This window comes from Octopus sinensis, linkage group LG23, assembly GCF_006345805.1.
Source record: "Octopus sinensis linkage group LG23, ASM634580v1, whole genome shotgun sequence".
Taxonomy (NCBI): Eukaryota; Metazoa; Mollusca; class Cephalopoda; order Octopoda; family Octopodidae; genus Octopus; species Octopus sinensis.
The window spans coordinates 14,490,442-14,515,441 of record NC_043019.1 but is presented as its reverse complement, the minus strand read 5'-3'; the positions used below and the strand labels follow the sequence as shown (position 1 = coordinate 14,515,441).

The 25,000-nt window shown below is 37.1% G+C and overlaps 2 protein-coding genes and 2 long non-coding RNA genes across 4 annotated transcripts in view; 2 read left to right on the top strand and 2 right to left on the bottom strand.

Annotated features, from left to right (window-relative positions):
* Positions 1-25,000, top strand: part of LOC118767629 — a 142,754-nt gene that overhangs the window by 86,435 nt on the left and 31,319 nt on the right. The window lies entirely within an intron of this gene.
* The window catches only part of LOC118767635, a 134,680-nt gene that overhangs the window by 80,656 nt on the left and 29,024 nt on the right, over positions 1-25,000 (bottom strand). The gene's annotated exons all lie outside the window — the stretch shown is intronic.
* Positions 233-9,944, top strand: LOC118767634. Its single transcript, XR_005003551.1, has 3 exons — positions 233-533; positions 2,863-2,868; positions 9,933-9,944. It is a non-coding gene; the product is annotated as an uncharacterized LOC118767634 (long non-coding RNA).
* Positions 7,429-25,000, bottom strand: part of LOC118767630 — a 30,638-nt gene continuing 13,066 nt past the window's right edge. Inside the window, exon 2 of the mRNA XM_036512511.1 lies at positions 7,429-8,608. Within this exon, the coding sequence (XP_036368404.1) occupies positions 7,442-8,608 (1,167 nt within the window). The 3' untranslated portion in view covers positions 7,429-7,441. The remainder of the gene's footprint in view (positions 8,609-25,000) is intronic.

The following is a 25,000-nucleotide window of genomic DNA, read 5'->3' as shown; positions in this document are numbered from 1 at the left end:
TTATTGAGAAAATTCTATAGTTTGTAAAATATTTGTTGTTTTTTTTTCTTCAATTTCTGCAATTTCAACCAATCAGTGATGTCTATTGAGTTAAAAAGCATTCTGTGCCGTATGAATATGTCCCTCGTTTAAGAAACAGATTGGATTTATTTGCATTTCTGAAGAAAAAAAAAAATACCCTTCCCCCACCCCTAACCCTAAAACAGATTGAAATGCAATAGATCGATTCTAGGGTCATAATTACGGGTGACAATTTCATATGACACCGCGAGAAAAAACTGCCGTTTAAACCGAAAAGATCCTTATGTTCATTCTAAAAACTGAAACAAAAGTAAAAGGGTGTTTTTTTTTTAACCCTCCTGCTAATGTTTCATCTCTACAATTAACCAATACAAAATGTACCTTATTCCCCCAGTTAATTTTCCAAAGAGTTACCATGGCAAAGCTAACTTTGACTTGAATGACTCTTTATATTACTCTGCTACAAAAATAGAACTGGATTCTTTTATTCAAGTCTCTGGTTTGAACCAATTGTCACTAGACAGGCAGACACACATACATACTCAAATGTGCATACAGAATGGCCTGTTGACCAATGTTAGCAAAATGGTGTATTGAAATTAACAAAAATTAAATCTGAATCATCATCAAGTTAATTAAAAATTTATCTGATCCAAAACAACAAGCTATGAACTATATTAATTTTTATCAAATAATGTTACCTGTCTCTCTCTGTTTCTACTTCCTTCTTTTTGAAGTTTTAACGACTGTAATGTGATTAATGTACCTCTGATTAGTTTGTACTGATGACACACCATCATGTTGAAACTGTTCTGTTTATAAATATTAAAAGATTAAATATAATATTAAGAACAAAAATATAGAGTGTTTTTTATTTAATCAATGAGAATTCTTTTACAGTAAGACATCTTTCTTTTGCAAAGAGACTGAACAACAGTGACATAAGAAACAAGCTTTTAAATTATACAGCTATCCCATTGAAACAGCTGTACAAATTTTCACAACGCCACAGTTCCAGGTTCAGTCCCACAACGTGGCACGTTGGGCAAGTGTCTTCTACCATAGACTCAGGCTAGCTAAGCCTTGTGAGTGAATTTGGTAGGTAGAAACTAAGGGAAGCCTGTCATGTGTGTGTTTTGTCTTTGTATCAGTTTTTGTCCCCATCCACTGCTTCACAAACTGATGTTAGTGTTCGTCTCTATAACTTAGCAGTTCAGCAAAAGAGACCAATACAATAAGTACCAGGTTTCAAAAAAAAAAAAAAAGCACTTGGGTCAATTCATTCGACTAAAATTCTTCAAGATAGTGCTCCAGCATGGCCACAGTCAAATGACTGAAATGAATAAAAGTTAAAATGCACAGCAGTGGTTTGGCAGAACTTTAATGTCCACTTTTCCCATGCTTGCATGCATGAGACAGTTTACCAAGGTAGACTTTCTATGACTGGATGCCTTCCCTGTCACAAAGCCTTGTTTCCAACCAAGGTAATATTTATGGCCGAACACAGAGAAACAACACAGAATATTGGAAAGGAACAATGCTCAAACTATTGCCTGATATGAAGACAAAGTGCCACAAATGTAAGACATATGCTCACACACACACACACACATGACAAGCTTCTTTCAGTTTCCACCTACCAAATCCACTCACAAGACTTTGATCGGTTTTGAGCTATAGTAGAAGATATTTGTCTACTGTTTCCACGAAGTGTGGTGGAACTCAAGACCATGGGTTTAGGAAGTGAATTTCTTAACCCCACAGCTATAACAGGACATTGAAACTGAACACGAATGAAAAAAATGGCTACAAACCAACATAAACAGGAAAATATATCCTGGAATTAATTTCACCGATCCAGAATTTTGTATCTCTTGGCGTTAAGAGTTCTGCTATAAGTTAAAGTAGCCCAGTGCAAGGTATCAAACCTTGCACATATCCAGGGTACTGAACTGACCAGGGCCGGACTGTCCAAATCTGTGAAGTAATCAAGATTCATCATCATCATTTAACATCTGTTTTTCATAGTGGCATTGGATGATTTGACAGGAGCTGTTAAGCCAGAGAGCTGCTCCAGGCTCCAATTGTCTGTTTTGACATGGTTTCTACAGCTTGATGCCCTTCCTAACATGCCAACCACATTACAAAATGTGTTGGGTGCTTTTAAATGTGTTTGATGCCATTAAAAAAATGGCAGAACAAAACAGTTTGATCTCAAATTATCACAGGTGAGTTTTAGTGTCATGAAATGCAGACCCTCTCTGCCAAGAAGGGAATGCTTATCTTTGGTGGGGGGTGGGACAGTGGACAGCTGTGAGTGGCATGGAGAGGTTCATAGAGGTGGATATGAGCAGTTAGTGATGGGTGCAGGAAGGACGAGTGTGAAATGTGCGTGTGTGTGGGGGAAATAAGGGAGTAGAAGAGAGGAGTTGCAGCAGGGAGCAGTGAAAGCTGCAGAAGTGACACAGAGGGGGGGGGTGATATTTGTGAGTCTCAAGAGAGGTGGAGATGGTTAAAATTCAAGATGGAGTGAGCAAGGAGACGAGATTTGAAGGAGGGCTATTGAGAGGGTAAAATGAAAGGTAGCATGCTCAAGATGGGAGAAAATTGAATCATTGGAGTGGGGGTGTAGTTGAAAGTGAGGAAACAGTGGAGGATTGCAGATAAGCTCACTGCCATAATATAGGTGCAGGAGTGGCTGTGTGGTAAGTAGCTTGCTTACCAACCACATGGTTCCAGGTTCAGTCCCACTGCGTGGCACCTTGGGCAAGTGTCTTCTGCTATAGCCTCGGGCTGACCAAAGCCTTGTGAGTGGATTAGGTAGACGGAAACTGAAAGAAGCTCGTCGTATATATGTATGTATGTGTGTCTGTGTTTGTGCTCCAGCATGGCCACAGTCAAATGACTGAAACAAGTAAAAGAGTAAAAAGAGAGTAAAGAGTAATCTGACCCCTAGAAGTTCGGTTTCATGCAAAGGCTGAAACATTTGTAAATATGTTTCTCCAAGATCACTGCCATACAAATGGAGTGATAACCAATGAACAGGCAGGTAGGAAAAAAGGGAGTCTGGGTTTGTGCTGAACAGCTCCTTAAGAAAGCCAAGCAACTTCGCCGTAATCTCCTAACAATATGACTAGAATACGAGAAGGGGTTCCACTTTGTTCCCTACTCATGAATGATAGAATCACTACACCTTGCCAAAGTATCAGCTGCTATAGTGAATATCATTGAAAGACTGACCGCAACATGGTCCACACAGTTATCACTGACAACTGCTAAAGCAATACCTATAGTTAAAATCAGAATTAAGATATCAACAGGTATTTTCCAGGGTGATAGTTTATTGCAATGCTGTTTATACTGGCAGGGAATCCCTTGTCAGCCCTGTTAACAAAATGCCAAGGCTACATGCCGGAATATGTGGAAAAGAATAGAGTTAAGAATAAAGTTTGTTGATGACCTAAAGTTACATTCTGATGATATGACCAACATCCAAGAGACAAAATTAATTGCAACATTCTCACAGGATGTAAGAATGGAGTTTGTGCAAGGTAAATGCTTGTACATGATAGCCAATCAAGGAAAAAATTGTTGACCAGGCAGAGAACATGTACATCAATGGTTTGTCTGTCCCCCCTAATTCTAATGAGCAAAGCTACAAGTACATTGGAATAGCGAAGTCATTGCCAGTATCGCCTGACTAGCACCCATGCCGGTGGCACGTAAAAAGCACCCACTCATTTAAATAAAATAAAGCTAAACGTCTGTGTGTCTGTACATTTATAGGATGAAAGGAAATAGAAGATACATAAAAACAAAGTATGTGTTCTCGTGCTACATAAAATTTACTTTCCATTGCGATTAGGGGGCTTAAAAAGAGGCAAACACCCCCTGTGAAATTTCAAATACCTCCGATTTTAATGAAAATAACATAACTACTAGGTACTAAATAAAAACGATTTCCAAAATTTAAACATCTTACAATATTATTTAACCCCTCTAATGGGGTTTATAACACAGGATACAGCAGAGTGGTTGGCGTTAGGAAGGGCATCCAGCTGTAGAAACTCTGCCAAATCAAGATTGAAGCCTGGTTCGCCAGCCCTCAGTCAAAATCGTCCAACCCATGCTAGCATGGAAAGCAGGCGTTAAACGATGATGATGTTGCATACATTGGTGCTGTAACTAAAGTCATAATAATAAAAGAATACTTCTGTAGACCCTGGAAGATATGGAACCCAGAACTGTCTGTATTTAACAAAACCATATATCACAATGCTTTTGCAGTACCAGTGCTTGTGCCAATATTTGAGATATTGGACAGGACACTTGATGCTATATGCTGCCAGGGCATCAAAACCAGAAAGGTGCTGACCACCACTTGCAACTTCCACATAAACTGTGATACTGATAGGATTTATGTGAGATGAATTGATGGTGGTAGAGACATAAGGTCAATGAAAACAGCCTTTGAATGTATTACTCAGACGTCTGCTGAAAAGATAAGAAAGAAATATATTTCATGCATACTCAAAAGTGAGAGCAACAACATCTTGAAAGTTGGAGAAGAACTACGGTGCCATTACTCTGAGAATATAACTGTCTCATGCAATCCAAAGAAGGCTGGACTGGCCTACCTAAACAGAAACTTAGAGGGGAAGCAGGTATCATACCAGCAAGAAGCAATGCATGGGTACACACCCTGTAGGCTAAAGGACCACAACAGCATTGAGAGGAAAAGCAGCCTCTCCTGGACCTGCGATAAATATATTACATCCCACCAAGAAGGATATGCCTTCACTATCCAGTAACAGGAGATTGTTATTAAATATCTGATAAATGGGAGGGAAAAAGATATCACTAAACCTCCTTGATGTGATAAAAGCTAGTGTAAAAAAAGCTAAGTGTGCTGTTATTTTTCATACATAAACACATGTATACTGTGTCTAGGTAGATAAATATGTTTAGATATGAATATATATATATATAAACAACTGCAGCGTGGAAGGTGTTTATAAGCCATTTAAGAAACACACAAAAGCCGTTCGATTCACTTCAACATTTAAGTTTAATTTGTCAAAATATTTTCATCGCTAAAATCCGCGACCTGTTCACTGACAAAAATCCGTGCACGGGATGCAGCACGGACTTTTGTCAGTGAACAGGTCGCGGATTTTATCGACGAAAATATTTTGACAAATTAAACTTAAATGTTGAAGTGAATCGAACGGCTTTTGTGTGTTTCTTAAATGGCTTATAAACACCTTCCACGCTGCAATTGTTTTCGTTTCGGCACACGATCTCAGATCAAATTACTTGCTATGCGAGTACATCTCCGTAATATATATATATATGTATATATATATATATATATATATATATATATATATGTATATAAATATGCAATGCATGCATATGTACATTTATATGCTTAGCGAAAGAGAGAGTGAGAGAAAATGAAAGAGAGAGAGAAAAAGCAAAGAGATCAAAATAAAGTAAATGCGCAATAATGAGAGAGGAGGATAATGAATAATTGAGAGTTGGAGAGAGATAGAATTAAAGTGGGGAAAAGCATAAAGGGAGACAAGAAAACATAAAGTTCATGTAACCTTTATTTAAAACCACAGGAGATAAAAAGGAAAGGAAATAAGTAAAAATATTTAATAGGTTCAACTGTTAATATTTAGCACACTGTAGGTGCATCATGCCACCATTATGAGTTTTCTCCCCTGTAGTAACAGGGCAGTGGCAGGGGAGACAATTTTAAAGAAAATGCAGTATAGTAAAGGTTAATCAAGCAACAACTTAGGATTTGATGTCTCAATGTATTAATACAAGACTGACAAAATAATAATGAGGATTAAAATTAAAAGTTGAGAAGAATACCATGTAAATGCATCTTGAACTGAGGTCAGGGAAATCTGACATTTGAAAAACTTGAATGGTTAACTGCTGAAATGTTTGGCCTTCCGGCCATTTCCTACTAACTTATTAGCCTACAATGATATCTACTGGCTCGTCTAATATTTACAGGGCCAGGAGTAACAGCCATTTTAATCAACCTCTTTATTTAAGTATTTATTTAAATAATACAGTGGGGATAAGAAGCAATGTCGGAATTTGTAGAATTTGAGCAAAGAATATAAAAAAATTGGAACTAAATACTCTTAAACATGGTCGTGTAGTTAAGGAGATCACTTCTCAGTCATATGGGTTTGGGTTCAATCCTAGTGAATGGTACCTTGAGCAGTTATTTTCCACTGAATCCCAGGGCAATCAATACCTTGTGATGAAGGTGAGCAAGACAAACATTTGAAATCATTTAACAATTTTAATTAAACAACCCAGCAGGTATTTTATTGTCAGGACATTTTTACTTGGTTTGAAGGCTTTTTGAAATGGTGAATCCTTAAATGGAATGTAATTTTTATTATGTTTAGATTTCAAGATACCCAAACACCACAATCTTTGCCATTTTCCTCATTTTTCAGAAAAATGCATTGTCTGTTTGTGGAAATGCTGTCAGAAATTAAGAGCCAAGGAAAAACATTGGATCATCAAAGATTGGCCACAACAAACATTACTTCCAGGGTCTTTTAATGTAGCTGAAGAGCCTTTATTTCAACTGCTTAAAAAAAAATATCTTCCTCAAATCCATTTGGTATTATGAAGCAGATTGTTGAAGTTCTGGATAAAGACAAACCATTTTTTCACCATATTTGCAGCATGTTTCCCAGTCTGAGCAGCAAAAAGATAAATGCTGGAGTATTTGATGAGCCTCAAATCAGAAAATCTATGAAAGATGAGAACATGAAACATGGAACTTATTTGTAATAGTTGTAAATAACTTTCTGGGAAAGAAGAAAGCAACCAGTTATGCTGAAATAGTTGACAACATGGCTGGAGAACTTTCAAAACTTGACAGCAAATATAAGCATAAAGCTGCACAATGCCCACAGCCACCATGATGAATTCCCTAAAGATCTTGGTGACACAAGTGACTAGCATGGAGAACATTTCCATCAGGACATAAAATCAATGGAATAAAGGTATCAAGGCAAATGAGTCTTGTATACGATGGTGGACCCATACTAGAACTTGGTTCGTCATCTTCCTGAGGTTCATCATTCAGGAAAAGTATCCAAACAGATATTCATGGGAAATTAGGCATAAAACAATGATATAAGTTGCCTATAGAAATTTGAAGATTTTTAATAGTTCTTCAGTAGAATTTCAAGAAAACATTCTGGTTTTGAAGGAAAATCCATTGCTATGTATGTTTGTATGTTATACCTTATTCCTCATAAGCTGTTTTATTGAAAGACCAATGAAATTCTATGCATCCAGTATCTTAAGATCTTGACATGATGATGATACATGGATGTCACTTTCAGATTCTGGGTGTCAAAATAATTTTATCTCACGTCCAATATTTGTACCACCTGAGAGAAAATTTTTCTTTGTTGATTCGTTTTATTACTCCTTCTCTAAAATAAAACAGGTTGTTTTTTCTTTGTCTCATCATTATAGCATTTTCACCAAAACCACTTCGGCTTATTATCAACGTATCACATTCACTCAGAATATATTGGTCCAAAAACGATTTCCTTACACCATCACACTTGTTTTTCATCTCCTTACGTGGCCGATCCATATGTATTATTCCCCCTGGTGTGTACACAATTTGAGGAGAAAATTTTTTTAAAGCTATCGCCTGTACCTCTTCTGAGTCTGTTGTCACAAATATTTTGTACTTGCTTGTGTTGTACTTATTTAACCAGTTCCAAACAATCTGAATACTTGACATTGAATTCCTTGGGGGATCTCTTGGAACACTAGGGTTCTGTCCCATTCGAATCTGAGCACACACCAGATGTATATCTGGCTTGGGGATATTGACTTCAAAGAATTTGTCAAATTTTTCCTGTAAATCATTGCTGAAGCGAAACAATAAATTCATCATTTTAGCAAATAAATTTCCATATGACATATTTGATGCCCAATGCAGTTGTTCTTTGTAGCGAGGATTCCGTTTCAAGGCGTGAAAATAGATTCGATTTGTTGTCACATAGAGGACATCTTCAGGGTAAAGCATTTCTAAGTCTGCTGATTGTAAATAGGAAATGTACGTATTGTTCTGAAGCAAACAAAGGCGACGACTTCTTAGGCCATGCAACTCTTTTGGGTCAATTGTCCAGTTAATTTTGTTTGGTTGAAGATAATTAGTAAAATTACAAAGTCTTGTAATAATGATGCCAAAACGACGACCCATGGCCTGTGCCATTAAATATACAGAAATTATTCCTTGCTGCCTATCTGCCCAACCTCCACAACCTTTAGGATAACAGTAAAAAATAACATATTTAGTTTTGTTGTTTAACTGAACCAATTCCTGTTTCTTTTTGCTTACAGTTTTCTTATTTATATGATGCACTTGATTATTTGGAAATTCCTTAGAATTATTTATAAACTTTTGGTTGTGTTTGTTTAATGTTGTCCCTGTATATTCTTTATTCACAGAATATTGCTTCCAGGCAAACAGTAGAAAGAAGATGCTGACCACAGCAATGAATCCAAGAACTCGAATCTAGAAATGATAAAAAGAAATAAGTGAAAATATGACAACTTTGTAATAAAATACCATAAACAAATAGAAAAGAAGTCTTCTATTGCAATTTTTAGTTTTTCAGTTTTTACTAGCTTATAGGTACCGGCATGGCTGTATGGCTAAGGAGTTTGCTTCTCAACCACAAAGTTTCAGGTTCAGTCCCACTGCATGGTTGTATGGCTAAGGAGTTTGCTTCTCAACCACAAAGTTTCAGGTTCAGTCCCACTGCATGGTTGTATGGCTAAGGAGTTTGCTTCTCAACCACAAAGTTTCAGGTTCAGTCCCACTGCATGGCACCTAGGACAAGGCTCATCAACTACAGCTTACTTGTCTTCTATTATATTAATACTATGCATGAGTGTGGGTGTGTGCATGTTTATGTCTCCTTATCTTGACAGTGTATGATTATTGTAAATGAATATCCTTCTTCGTTTCCAGTGTTGTGTGAAAATCTGTCTGACCATGGGAAGATGCTGAGCTGGCAGAACTGTTAGCATGCCAGACAAAATGCTTAGCGGTATTTTGTCCGTCTTTACACTCTGAGCTCAAATTCTGCCGACGTTCACTTTAACCTTCATCCTTTGCGAGTCAATAAAATAAGTACCAGTCATGTACTGGGGTTGATGCATCCAAGTTCCCCCTTCCCTCAGAAAGGCCTGCCCTCTACCATAATTTAAAACCAATATGTCTGAATATGGAGAAATACTAAACTGAAACAGATAAGGGTTGGTGACAGGATGGGCACCCAGTCGTAGAAAATCTGCCATGGTAAATTTGCTCACCCCATGCAAACATTGAAAAATGATTGTTAAAATTAGACTACCATCAGACATTCTGCTGTTTATAAGAATACTTACGACCCATTAATGCCAGCATTTTAATTCAAATCATTCTTGTATGCTAGCTAATTCCCTACTTTGGTTAACCATAATTTGGTCTTACCTTAGTAATAGACAATGTATTAGACCATATCCAGACATTCTACTACCTAGATCAATTGCAGTTGGATAATTCCCTACATTGTTAACCATAATTTGTTTTCACCCTAGTGATAGATAATCAACAAGACCCTAGTCAAACATTTTGACATTTGTGAACCGACATTTGTAACAGGGACATGTTAAGGACATAAGAAAGTTTAACACATTCCTTAAAATATTGGGCACAAAAGATTAGAACATACACATACACACTAATGCACACGCAACACACTAACAAACATTAACCACACACATACACACACACACACACAAACAGGCACACATATACACACACCATCCTACCAGATTTTACAAACACACAGACACATCTATTCACACCACATATCTATATACACACACACACAAAGACACACACACTCAAATCATATTGACCTCTAAAGCCAATCCCCCAAATCATTGATGCTTGAAGGAGAGACATATGGGAGAAATTCTTTTCAGTTCCATATTACTCCTCCTTCCCCCCACCCAAACACACCTACAGTGTCCCTTGAAAGAGATAATATTCTTTTATGTTAACATGGTGGACAGATCAGTTTTAGCTTCCCTACTATTATAATGTAAACCTTTTTGAACTCATAATATTCTGTGCATGTATACCAATATCCCACTGAACTTTTTAATAATTCCTTCTGGAAATTATCTTGAGAACGTATAATATATTTACTGTAATCTTTTGTGCCCAATATTTCAATGAACTTGTTAAACTTTTTTATGTTCTTAACATGCTCTTGTCACCAAAGAATGTATATATAATATTCTGTGCATGTTTGAATATACAGATACAATACCAATATCCCCCTGAACTTTTTAATAATTCCTTCTGGAAACTATCTTTAACATATTCTTGAGAATGATTATTTATGTTGTAATCTTTTGTGCCCAATATTTTGAGGAACTTGTTAAACTTTCTTATGTCCTTAACATGTCCGTGTTACCAAAGACTGTATATATGTAATGTAGCATTTTGTAACAACCAATAATTAACGCAACCAAACTTCTACATGTTACTTTTGACAATCTTTTTCCAAAGAGTGAGACCGGTAAAGTAAATAAACATCTTTTAAAAATTGCATTTTCAAACCTTCTTTCGTATATCATCATCATCATCATCATCGTTTAACGTCCGCTTTCCATGCTAGCATGGGTTGGACGGTTCAACTGGGGTCTGGCAAGCCCAAAGGCTGCACCAGGCCAGTCAGATCTGGCAGTGTTTCTACAACTGGATGCCCTTCCTAACGCCAACCACTCCGAGAGTGTAGTGGGTGATTTTATGTGCCACCGACACAGGTACCAGACGAGGCTGGCAGACGGCCACGCTCAGATGGTGTTTTTTATGTGCCACCGACACAGGTGCCAGACGAGGCTGGCTGACGGCCACGCTCGGATGGTGTTTTCTTATGTGTCACCGACACAGGTGCCAGACGGGGCTGGCGGACGGCCACGCTCGGATGGTGTTTGTTATGTGCCCTCAGCACGGAGGCCAGTCGTTGCGGTACTGGCTACGATCACGTTCGGATGGTTTTCTTATGTGCCACCGGCACTGGTACCACAAGGATACAAATTCCATTGATGTTCATCTATTTTGATTTGGTTCGATTTGATTTGATTTGATTCGATTCGATTCTCACTTGCCTCAACAGGTCTTCACAAGTGTCACAAGAAGGAAGGTATGCACAGGTGGACTGACTACGTCCCAGGTAGGGGCCACGGATTATGGCTTCACTAGTCTTGCCGGGTCTTCTCACGCACAGCATACTTCCATAGGTCTCGGTCTCTAGTCATTTCCATGGTGAGACCTAACGTCCGAAGGTCGTGCTTCACCACTTCGTCCCAGGTTTTCCTGGGTCTACCTCTTCCACGGGTTTCCTCAACTGCTAGGGATTGGCACTTTCTCACACACCTATCTTCATCCATTCTCGCCACATGACCATACCAGCGCAATCGTCTCTCTTGCACACAACAACTGATGCTTCTTAGGTACAACATTTCTCTCAAGGTACTAACGCTCTGTCGAGTAAGTACACTGACATTACACATCCATCGGAGCATACTGGCTTCGTTCCTCACAAGCTTACACATGTCCTCAGCAGTCACGGCCCATGTTTCACTGCCATGTAGCATAGCTGTTCGTACACATGCATCATACAGTCTGCCTTTTACTTTGAGCGAGAGGCCTTTAGTCACCAGCAGAGGTAAGAGCTCCCTAAACTTTGCCCAGGCTATTCTTATTCTAGCAGTTACACTTTCAGCGCACCCGCCCCCACTACTGACTTGGTCACCTAGATAGTGGAAGCTATCAACTACTTCTAGTTTTTCCCCCCGGAAAGTGACGGAAGTTGTTTTCTGCAGATTTTCGGAGGTCAATGCTCCAGAGCATCTGCCACATACAAAAACTATCTTCCCAGTTAGCCTACCTTTGACATTGCTGCACCTCTTATGTGTCCATAGCTTACACTGGGTACATCTTATAGAGTTTCTACCTACACCTTTTCTACAGATCGAGCAGGGCCATCTTCCTGAGGATATTTGTGGATTTTCTAACTTTCTACTTATTAGTACTTTGGTTTTAGCTAGGTTGACTCTAAGGCCCCTCGATTCTAAACCCTCCTTCCACACCTGGAACTTCTCCTCCAGTTCTGATAGTGACTCAGCGATTAGAGCGAGGTCGTCAGCGTAGAGGAGCTCCCAGGGGCAACCTGTCTTGAATTCCTCCACAATTGCCTGGAGGACTATGATAAATAGGAGGGGGCTGAGTACTGAACCCTGGTGGACCCCAACCTCTACCTTGAATTCTTCTGTGTACATGCTGCCAACTCTAACCTTACTTACAGCATCTCTGTACATGGCTTGCACAGCCCTCACCAGCCATTCATCTATCCCAAGTTTCCTCATTGACCACCAGATGAGGGATCGGGGGACCCTATCAAAGGCTTTCTCCATGTCAACGAAAGCCAGGTACAGGGGCTTATCTTTGGCTAGGTATTTCTCCTGCAGCTGCCTTACCAGGAATATAGCATCAGTGGTGCTTTTCCCTGGGACAAACCCAAACTGCATCTCATATATATATATGTATATATATGTATATATATATATGTATATATATACATATATATGTATGTATATATATATATATGTATATATATATATATATACATACACATATACATACGCACATATGTCTGCATGCGTACGTGTATGCATGCCCATGTGTGTAATATATATATTTTTTTATTTTATCTAGTTTCGGCTCATGAGCTGTGGCCATGCTGGGGCATGGCCATTTGGTGTTGCTACATAATTTTACTTCATGAATGCTTTTTAGGAATTGACATTTGGTGCATGAGAGAGTTGGACGCAGCTGCCCTCATCTGCACCTCTTGCTGCAAAGTTGGTTCATCTGGGACACTTGACAGGAAGAGGTCCAGCTTTATTTTGAAGACACCTACATCCACCCAATGCAGGTCTCTCAGGTCCTTCAGGAGGATATTGAAGAGCTGTGGACCTCTGAAGCCCAGGCTATTGCAGTATCTTGTCCAACTTCTTGGTAGCAAATTTGGGGTCATTGGCACTATGCAGTGATGCCCAGTTCTAGTATTTGTGTAACTCTTGATGCCAAAGTTTGGGACAAGTCCTTCCAGGATCTTCCAGATGTATATTATGGCATATCTTTCTTGCCTATGCTCTAAGGGATAGAGTCTTAATCTCTTGAGTCTTGGCAAACTTGTAGAAAGCTCTGGGGTAATATTTTATATTGTCTAAAGCCCAGGCTTCTTTGTCTGCTCTTTCTTTTGCATGGGAGAGCAGCAGACTTTTTTCAATCTCCAGCAGTTGTATTTTCAGGTGGGACTTTTCACTGCTTTCAATTTGTTTGTTTAGGCGATTTGAGACTTTTGTATGCCATCTTATAAGAATTTTCCTCTCCCTGGGGATTTTGTTCTTGTGTACAGTGGCATTTCTCTCTGGGACACATTTGTAACATATGGCTTGCATTACAGACATGAATTGTTGAAGTTCCATGTCTATGTCTGCTGGGGAGAAACATTTACACCTGTTTTGTTCGAGGATCTCTTTCTCAATTTGTTTCCAGTTTGCCTATTGGAAGTTCAAGCAGGGAAGATTCTCAGAGTTTCTTGTAGGCTGCATGCATGTATGTATGTATGTATGTATGTATGTATGTATGTATGTATGTATGTATGTATGTACTTTATTATTAAAGCTGCAAATGTATAAAAATTTTTGCAAAAATCTGCTACTCAGAGTTTAATGTTCCTATTCGTTGGACGGTTTCAATTGAGAATGTGTGTGTTTGTGTGTGTGTGTATTTGTGTGCGTGTGTGTATGTATGTATATATATGTATATATATATGTATATATATATATATATATATATATATATATATATATATATATAATATATATATATATATATATTATATATATATATATGAAAGAAAATGTGAAAATGCAATTTTAAAAGGTTTGACTTTTTAGAAAAAGATTGTCAAAAGTAAAATGTAAAAGCTTACGTTATTCTGTTTTATATAATTCACATTTTTTATATATTATTAACATAGTATTTGTAAATTTAATTTTATTTGGAACACTATATATTATTAACATAGTTTTTGTAAATTTAATTTTATTTGGAACACTATATATTATTAACATAGTTTTTGTAAATTTAATTTTATTTGGAACACTATATATTATTAACATAGTATTTGTAAACTTAATTTTATTTGGAACACTATATATTATTAACATAGTGTTTCTAAATTTAATTTTATTTGGAACACTATATATTATTAACATAGTTTTTGTAAATTTAATTTTATTTGGAACACTATATATTATTAACATAGTGTTTCTAAATTTAATTTTATTTGGAACACTATATATTATTAACATAGTTTTTGTAAATTTAATTTTATTTGGACCACTATATATTATTAACATAGTATTTGTAAACTTAATTTTATTTGGAACACTATATATTATTAACATAGTGTTTCTAAATTTAATTTTATTTGGAACACTATATATTATTAACATAGTTTTTGTAAATTTAATTTTATTTGGAACACTATATATTATTAACATAGTGTTTCTAAATTTAATTTTATTTGGAACACTATATATTATTAACATAGTTTTTGTAAATTTAATTTTATTTGGAACACTATATATTATTAACATAGTTTTTGTAAATTTAATTTTATTTGGAACACTATATATTAATAACATAGTGTTTCTAAATTTAATTTTATTTGGAACACTATATATTATTAACATAGTTTTTGTAAATTTAATTTTATTTGGAACACTATATATTATTAACATAGTTTTTGTAAATTTAATTTTATTTGGAACACTATATATTATTAACATAGTTTTTGTAAATTTAATTTTATTTGGAACACTATATATTATTAACATAGTTTTTGTAAATTTAATTTTATTTGGAACACTATATATTATTAACATAGTTTTTGTAAATTTAATTTTATTTGGAACACTATATATTATTAACATAGTTTTTGTAAATTTAATTTTATTTGGAACACTATATATGTAGAGTCCAGCAAAACTAATTTAAACATACCTAATTTAAACATACCTATTTTACACATACTTAAGGGTTTAAAAAAATTAAATATAGTTTATTGTATTGAATGTTGATAAAACTATATAAGGGCCTGATGATTGGGGTGGCATCTTGAGAGGGGTTCCAGGGAAACACGGAGCAGTTTAGGAACCCGAGGATGTACCTCATGAAACACGTGTTGCCAAGTAATAAAACAGTAGGTATTTAAAATAAAAATAAAAATTCTTTTTATTTGGCGAGATAAACCTGGAACCCCTCTCAAGATGCCACCCCAATCATCAGGCCCTTATATGATTTTATCAACATTCAATTCAATAAACTATATTTTAATTTTTTTAAACCCTTAAGTATGTGTAAAATAGGTATGTTTAAATTAGGTATTTATATCTATATACAACTGTTTATATATTTGTATGTCCTTGTGTGTTGGATATATAATGTAACAAAGCAGGGTGGGAGAAAGTATATACACAAAACATTAATATTACTTGTGGTGTCGGTGGTGAGGGCGGAAGTAGGGCTTGCAGGGGCCCGGTGGAAGACTGGAGGGCGCATGTGCGGGGGGAAGCGGTAGCGGTCAAGAGGCACGCACGTGTGGCGATCAACGAAGCCAGCGTTTTGAGCAGAGACGAGGAAGCGACTGGACGTGCCAAGTTTGGTAAGAGACCTGATCTTCGCCGAGGTAAGACCTGTTTGTATTTCCTTCTCCTTCTGTTGTCCTCTTCATCCATCACACTACATGCTATTTCGGCACATAAAGAGAAAAAAAAAAAAAACGAACGATGAGTGTCCGTATTTCGCACGAAATGATAAAACCGTCTTGTGGCGACATGGATGTAGTCTCTTGGTTGAAGAAAGTGAAGTTGGTGGTGAAGCTCCATGGTATAAGTGACCTGGTGAGCTTCATGCCACTGTACTGGGATGGTCCAGCATTGGCGCTGTATCTAGAGATGGAGGAGACAGACCAACTCAGCACGGAGAAAGTGGAAATCCGGTTGATGGAGGCCTTTGCGGAGGGAATGTTTGAGGCATACGCTCGCCTGGGTAGAACAAGATGGACTGGGGAACAGGTGGACGTGTTTGCCAATGAATTTAGGAGATTGGCTAAACTGGCGGGTTATGAGGGAGGGTCGCTGGAACGGACAGTTATGTTGGCGTTCGTGACTGGCTTTCCCGACAACATGTCGGTTGAGCTACAGCTGCTTCCGAACGTTCATTCGATGCCGATGGTGAACATCATATCTCGGGCACGTGTACTAGTTTTGTGCAGCAGAACGACGTCGGTAGCAGCGACTGCAACATCCAAAAGTGGCCGAGCTAGGAGCAGCGGAGAGGGGCCGAAGAAAGAACGTGTGCGACCGTTCAAAGGACAGTGTTTCCGGTGCCAAGGTCTGCACATGGTGTGTGACTGTGAGTCACCCAAGCCTGAGGTCATTTGCTACCGGTGTCGAGAACCGGGGCATATAGCCAGCGAATGTCTGCGGGGAAACGGACTGAGGAAGACTACTGCGCCAGTAGTTGTCTCTTCGGATCAGTAGAGGCGCGTTTATCGTCGCTACCTGTGGTCGACATTCTGGTGGAGGGGAAGATGTTGCGAGCCCTTGTGGACACGGGCTGTACAATAACCCTGATGACTACAGAAGTGGCAGAGACATGGAGTGGAGAAAGCAGTGTTAGAGCTGTCGACGGAAGAGAAGTACACTGTGAAGGCATTACAGATGCCCAGATTGTAGTGCAGGGATACAGATGACGCTGCGAGCAATTGTGGTTGGTCACTTGGTGGACGAGATTGACGTGGTGATGGGGATGGATGCAATCACCCGCTTGGGAAGTGTCACCGTTAACGAGGCCGGTGTAATGTTTGGGTTAGCGGGGAAACCGTGTAGGGCGAGACCATGCACTGGTGACAACCGTGAGGAAAAGCATGCTGCACACACCATTGAAGACCAGGATTTTCGGGCTGTCTTTGATGGCAAGAGGTGGACAGTGGAATGGCACTGGAAGGGAGAGCCCCCGATGTTAAAGAATAAAGTGGGCTGCTATCAGCATACTCTAAAAGGAGATGCCAGAAGTGAGTTCGAGGGGGAGGTGGAGCAGTGGATTAAGGAGGGCATATTGATCCCTTGGGATTAAGAAGAGAGCGGAGTCCTGCCACTGATGGCAGTGATACAGCCCACAAAGCATAAGGTCAGGCCAGTGCTTGACTTCTGAGAGCTGAATGACCACGTATCATGTCATACAGGCAGCGAGGTCACAGATGTCTGCGGAGACACCTTGCGAGAGTGGAGGCAGATGACAGGGGCCTCCACGATTGTTGATTTGAAGTCGGCATACCTACAGGTGCATGTGGCTGAGAAATTGTGGAAGTACCAGCTTGTCAGGTATAAGGGCCGGACGTACTGTCTGACTAGGTTGGGGTTCAGGCTGAATTCAGTGCCAAAGATTATGGCAACAATTCTCAAGGCCATCCTGGGAAAGGTGGACAGAGTAAAAAGGGCCACCAATTCGTACATCGATGACATTCTGGTGGATGAAACCGTAATGCCAGCAACGGAGGTCATAGGCCACCTGAAGGGTTTTGGACTGATCGCCAAGCCACCAGAGGCAATGGAGGGAGGTGCTGCACTGGGCCTCAAGCTATGGAGAGACAAGGCCGGCGTGTTGGTGTTCCAGCGAGGGAATGAGGTCCCTGAACTGAGCGCCAGCATGAGTAGACGGGAACTGTTTGCTGTGTGTGGGAAGCTGGTGGGACACTACCCGATTGCAGGTTGGCTCCGGACAGCATGTAGCTTTATCAAGAAACGAGCCGAAGGAGTGAAGTGGAATGATAGAGTGGGGGAGAAGACGATCGACATGATACAGGAAGTCTTGGTCAGAGTAGGAGCAGAGGACCCAGTGAGGGGCAGCTGGTATGTTCCCAAATCAAAGAGCGAGATTGTATGGTGTGACGCCAGTAGCATCGCAACAGGGGTTGTCTTAGAAGTGGGAGGTGTCATGGTGGAAGATGCAGCCTGGCTCAGGAAAAAGGATGACTGCAATCGTATCAATGTGGTGGAGTTGGATGCCGTGTTGAAGGGGGTGAACCTAGCCTTAAAGTGGGGTTGCACACCATAGAAATCAGGTCTGATTCGGCCACTGTACTTGGTTGGGTGACAGCAGTCATCACCAATGAGCGGAGGGTGTGGACCAAAGGGGCTGCAGAGATGCTGGTAAAGCGTCGATTGGGAATACTACGTGAACTAACCACTGAGTTCAATCTGAAGCTGAGCGTGATCTTTGTGCCTTCCGAGAAGAACAGGGCAGACGTCCTGACCAGGGTAAAGCGAGTCTGGTTGCAGGTGCCAGAGGATGCGAAGCAGGTTGTAGCTGCAGTATGCCATCTGAGCAACTCGGAGTTGCGGAGACTGCATACCTTGCATCACATGGGTGTGGACAGGACATTGTTCCTAGCCAGAAAAGATGACTCCAATGTAACAAGACAGAGCGTGCACAGAGTGGTTAGCAGTTGTGACAGGTGCCAGTCCATCGACCCTGCTCTGGGCGTACATGAAGCGGGAAGTATTCCAGTGGACCATGACTGGAAACGACTGGCGGTGGACATAACACACTACCGGCAAGGGACATATCTCTCAATGGTTGACAGCGAATCGGGGCGGTTGGCCATATGGAGGGAGATGAAGACGGGGACCGCAGAGGAAATTGTGAAAGTATTGAATGAGATATTCCTGGAAGGAGGCCCCGTGGATGAACTGCTTCTGGATAATGGCACTGCATTTCGCTCAGATGTGCTGAAAGAAATGCTTGATGGGTGGAAGGTCAACCGCTTCTTCAGGGCGGCATACCGGCCAAGTGGAAATGGGGTGGTGGAAAGGCATCATCGTACCATCAAGGCCATGGCAGAGAGGGGTCACATTTCACCAAGGGAGGCTGTATTTTGGTACAATATGTCGCCCAGATCAGGAGGGCTGAAGAGTCGGTGCCACACAGGACAATATTCAGGTATGAGGGAAGGCATCCGTGTACTGCGTCTTTGCGACCCGGGGCGGAGGAAGAGCACGCCTTCGTGCATGTTGGGGAAGAAGTTTGGGTAAAACCCTCAAACGCACGGTGTACATCACGATGGGGAAAGGGGACAATAACCTCTGTAAATTCAAAGAACAACATCTCGGTCGATCGTATGCCATGCCACATTTTGGATATACGGAGGATTGTCCATGCCTCAGGGGATGGGACCAGCAGCAGTGGGCAAGATGAAAACAACACCAGTAGACAGGATGATGAGGCCAGCAGCAACATGCCAGGAACTAGTCCTAGGGTCGCACTGCGACCACAGAGGGAACGGCACCCTCCTCCCTGGTTGGCTGATTATGAAACCAGTTAGGGTGTGAGTTCGGGAGCGGGGAGCGAGTGAGAAAGCCGTTTCAGTGATCTGTAGATCAGGGGGGCGTGTGGTGTCGGTGGAGAGGACGACAAATAAATGAGGGCGGAAGTAGGGCTTGCAGGGGCCTGGTGGAAGACCGGAGGGCGCATGTGCGGGGGGAAGCAGAAGCGGTCAAGCAGCACGCACGTGTGGCAATCAACGAAGCCAGCCTTTTGAGCAGAGACGAGGAAGCGACTGGACGTGCCGAGTTCGGTAAGAGACCTGATCTTCGTCGAGGTAAGACCTGTTTGTATTTCCTTCTCCTTCTGTTGTCCTCTTCATCCATCACACTACATTACTATTACAAAAACCTGAAATGCTCTGAATCGTGGCAACAAGTATTTCCCAACTTGATATGCTAACGACCTGAAAATTGTCAACTTAATAGTTGTGTCACAGTACACTAAGAGTGATATGAGGTAGGTCAGAAACTTTCCACAATACGCACACACACACACTATATATATATATGTAAATATATATATATTATATATATATATATATAATATATATATATACATACATACATATATGTATATATATATATATATAATTTTAATCCAAAAGGGAAACAAAAAAAACAACAACAACAGGAACAATTACAGTATTATTATTAAAAGGCGCTCAGGAGATGGAAGCAGGGAGGTATGACGTTTCGAGCGGAGCTCTTCGTCGGAAACATAAAGAAGGAAGAGAGAGGAAAGAAAGATCCCAGAGCGGGCAACAGGGAAAGAGAAAAAAGACGACTGGTGTTTACGAGTTGCACATATATATATATACAAAATAAGAAAATGGAGAAATATATCTAAATCATTCATCAACTATCAGATAATACCGAATCACATACTTTATTAAACCACTACACAAGAACATTAAGGTTAGACATAAAAATATATAATAAAACAGTGTACAAGAAAGAGTTATACAGTACAATAATTACAATCATTATAAGAGGATATAACTAAATAAATATAAAAAGATATAAATATACATATACACTATAACTTATAGCTGTTTCGGCCATGCAGATAAGTATGTCTCATTTTACCTATATTAGCCATGTATTGTAGGTCAATATGAAGTTATAAATGAGACATTAACAAAAATATCTTAAGGCCTCTTCAGAGATTCTAAAGTATAAACCAAGTTACATATATACTTATATAAGTATGGGTACATACCCATAATAAATCATTTACATATAAATATGAGTGCATATACTCATACTCTTATATATACACATATACATATACATAATAATATAAATAATATAAATCAATAAACATATAGATGTTCTATATTGAATGTTACAATTTTTCAACTTTATATTAAGATATTACAACGTAGAGAACATAGACATATTCATACTTAATGCAGATATATATAGTAAACAGTACATATATTAATTTGTATTAATTTACAAAAAGTCATTAATGTTAATACCAATACTGTTATCAATAACAATAATGCTACCAATATCAATATTCTTATTACTAATAACATCATTACTAATAAAACAATACATATATCACATAATTAGCAATATAGTAGCAAAACTAAATACCAACAAAATACCACAAATATCTGCACATACATGCAAGCAGTCAAATTATTCTGTTTACATGGTATTAATTTCCACAGATGCATTTGATTGGCCTATACTTTTAAATTTGAATTACAATAGTTATTTTACGGTTGGTTAGCTGGGAAACATACACATGCGCACGCACATTTACAAACGTGCGCACATACTCATATACACAACCAAATCACAACATAACATAAGAGATACTAGCTCACCTATACACACACATACATGCTTTCAAACAGATCCACTCACATATGTCCATAAATCCGTATATGCAATCATACATACATTTATACCTAGATGAAGAATGTAAATTATCATAAGTTACATAATTAAAATAACATCGTATTTTTCGTAAACAAATTATCTTAGAACTAAAAATGTCCATATCATTATATCTCCACTACGCCTCCACTCAAACATTTACCAAATTATAAAATACAAAATACATGTTTATGTTTGGTTATCAAAGGACGCATAAACACATACATACCAAGTTAACACAAATTTCCATTAATTAAGTTATAAGAAATTAATTGTAAATAGTCAAAATACGCCACTATTCCAAGATATATAATCAAAACAACACCGTACATTTTATACACAAAACATCACATCATTTGAACTCTTACATCGCTACATCACCATTACACTTCTATTCAACCTCTCACCAACAAACCAGGAAAACTATATTCACATCCACACATCCCTATACACACACTCACACATAACACACTCGTGCATAACAACAAACATATGTGCATTCACATTTAATGTGTATGCAAACATTCGCAGTACATATATATATATTCAAATATCAGCGGACGCACAAATACATATATAATAATTAACAGGACCCACCATTAAATAATATATAAGTAAAAAATTATAAATTAATAAGTGTTATTACTTAAAAATAAAATATAATAAAATAAAATAAAATAAATAAAAATAAAAATTGAAAATATATATATATATATATATATATATATATATATATATATATATACATACATACATATATGTATATATATATATATATATAATTTTAATCCAAAAGGGAAACAAAAAAAACAACAACAACAGGAACAATTACAGTATTATTATTAAAAGGCGCTCAGGAGATGGAAGCAGGGAGGTATGACGTTTCGAGCGGAGCTCTTCGTCGGAAACATAAAGAAGGAAGAGAGAGGAAAGAAAGATCCCAGAGCGGGCAACAGGGAAAGAGAAAAAAGACGACTGGTGTTTACGAGTTGCACATATATATATATACAAAATAAGAAAATGGAGAAATATATCTAAATCATTCATCAACTATCAGATAATACCGAATCACATACTTTATTAACCACTACACAAGAACATTAAGGTTAGACATAAAAATATATAATAAAACAGTGTACAAGAAAGAGTTATACAGTACAATAATTACAATCATTATAAGAGGATATAACTAAATAAATATAAAAAGATATAAATATACATATACACTATAACTTATAGCTGTTTCGGCCATGCAGATAAGTATGTCTCATTTTACCTATATTAGCCATGTATTGTAGGTCAATATGAAGTTATAAATGAGACATTAACAAAAATATCTTAAGGCCTCTTCAGAGATTCTAAAGTATAAACCAAGTTACATATATACTTATATAAGTATGGGTACATACCCATAATAAATCATTTACATATAAATATGAGTGCATATACTCATACTCTTATATATACACATATACATATACATAATAATATAAATAATATAAATCAATAAACATATAGATGTTCTATATTGAATGTTACAATTTTTCAACTTTATATTAAGATATTACAACGTAGAGAACATAGACATATTCATACTTAATGCAGATATATATAGTAAACAGTACATATATTAATTTGTATTAATTTACAAAAAGTCATTAATGTTAATACCAATACTGTTATCAATAACAATAATGCTACCAATATCAATATTCTTATTACTAATAACATCATTACTAATAAAACAATACATATATCACATAATTAGCAATATAGTAGCAAAACTAAATACCAACAAAATACCACAAATATCTGCACATACATGCAAGCAGTCAAATTATTCTGTTTACATGGTATTAATTTCCACAGATGCATTTGATTGGCCTATACTTTTAAATTTGAATTACAATAGTTATTTTACGGTTGGTTAGCTGGGAAACATACACATGCGCACGCACATTTACAAACGTGCGCACATACTCATATACACAACCAAATCACAACATAACATAAGAGATACTAGCTCACCTATACACACACATACATGCTTTCAAACAGATCCACTCACATATGTCCATAAATCCGTATATGCAATCATACATACATTTATACCTAGATGAAGAATGTAAATTATCATAAGTTACATAATTAAAATAACATCGTATTTTTCGTAAACAAATTATCTTAGAACTAAAAATGTCCATATCATTATATCTCCACTACGCCTCCACTCAACATTTACCAAATTATAAAATACAAAATACATGTTTATGTTTGGTTATCAAAGGACGCATAAACACATACATACCAAGTTAACACAAATTTCCATTAATTAAGTTATAAGAAATTAATTGTAAATAGTCAAAATACGCCACTATTCCAAGATATATAATCAAAACAACACCGTACATTTTATACACAAAACATCACATCATTTGAACTCTTACATCGCTACATCACCATTACACTTCTATTCAATCTCTCACCAACAAACCAGGAAAACTATATTCACATCCACACATCCCTATACACACACTCACACATAACACACTCGTGCATAACAACAAACATATGTGCATTCACATTTAATGTGTATGCAAACATTCGCAGTACATATATATATATTCAAATATCAGCGGACGCACAAATACATATATAATAATTAACAGGACCCACCATTAAATAATATATAAGTAAAAAATTATAAATTAATAAGTGTTATTACTTAAAAATAAAATATAATAAAATAAAATAAAATAAATAAAAATAAAAATTGAAAATATATATATATATATATATATATATATATATATATATATATATATATATATATATATATATATATATATTATATATATATATATATAATAAAATAATAAAAAATAAAATACAATAAAAATAATAAAGTTTAAAAATATATAAATAAAATAAAATAGAAAAAAATAAATAAATAAGTAAATAAATAAATAAACAAAAAAAACAAAAATAAATAAATAAATAAACAAGTAAAAAATAATTAGATATATATGTATTTATCTACATATAAATAAATGAATAAATAAATAGATAAATACCATAAAATACAAATTAAGATGAGTATAAAGATAAACTTAATATATAAGACTGCCAAAAACCCATATGCTCAACCAAAATAAACAATGTATACTCAATATAGACTCGCATTTATTACATATTAGTATGACAGAATCTAAAACCAGCTCCCCAAAATATGATACGCATACACACCCGTCAACTTTGGAAATCTCTATGAATATCAGAGTGCCATGCATATCCCAAAATATATATATATTTTTGGTATATTTTTTACAAGCCAGGACAACAAACAATCAATATAGAACATATATATGTAGATACAAAATTATAAATTTATAAATTATAAGTTTCAAATTATAAAGACCAATAGTACAATCAAGTGTAGAGGATTGTTAAACGATTACTGGTAGAAAAGCTAGGTGTTATTTAAATCTAGAGA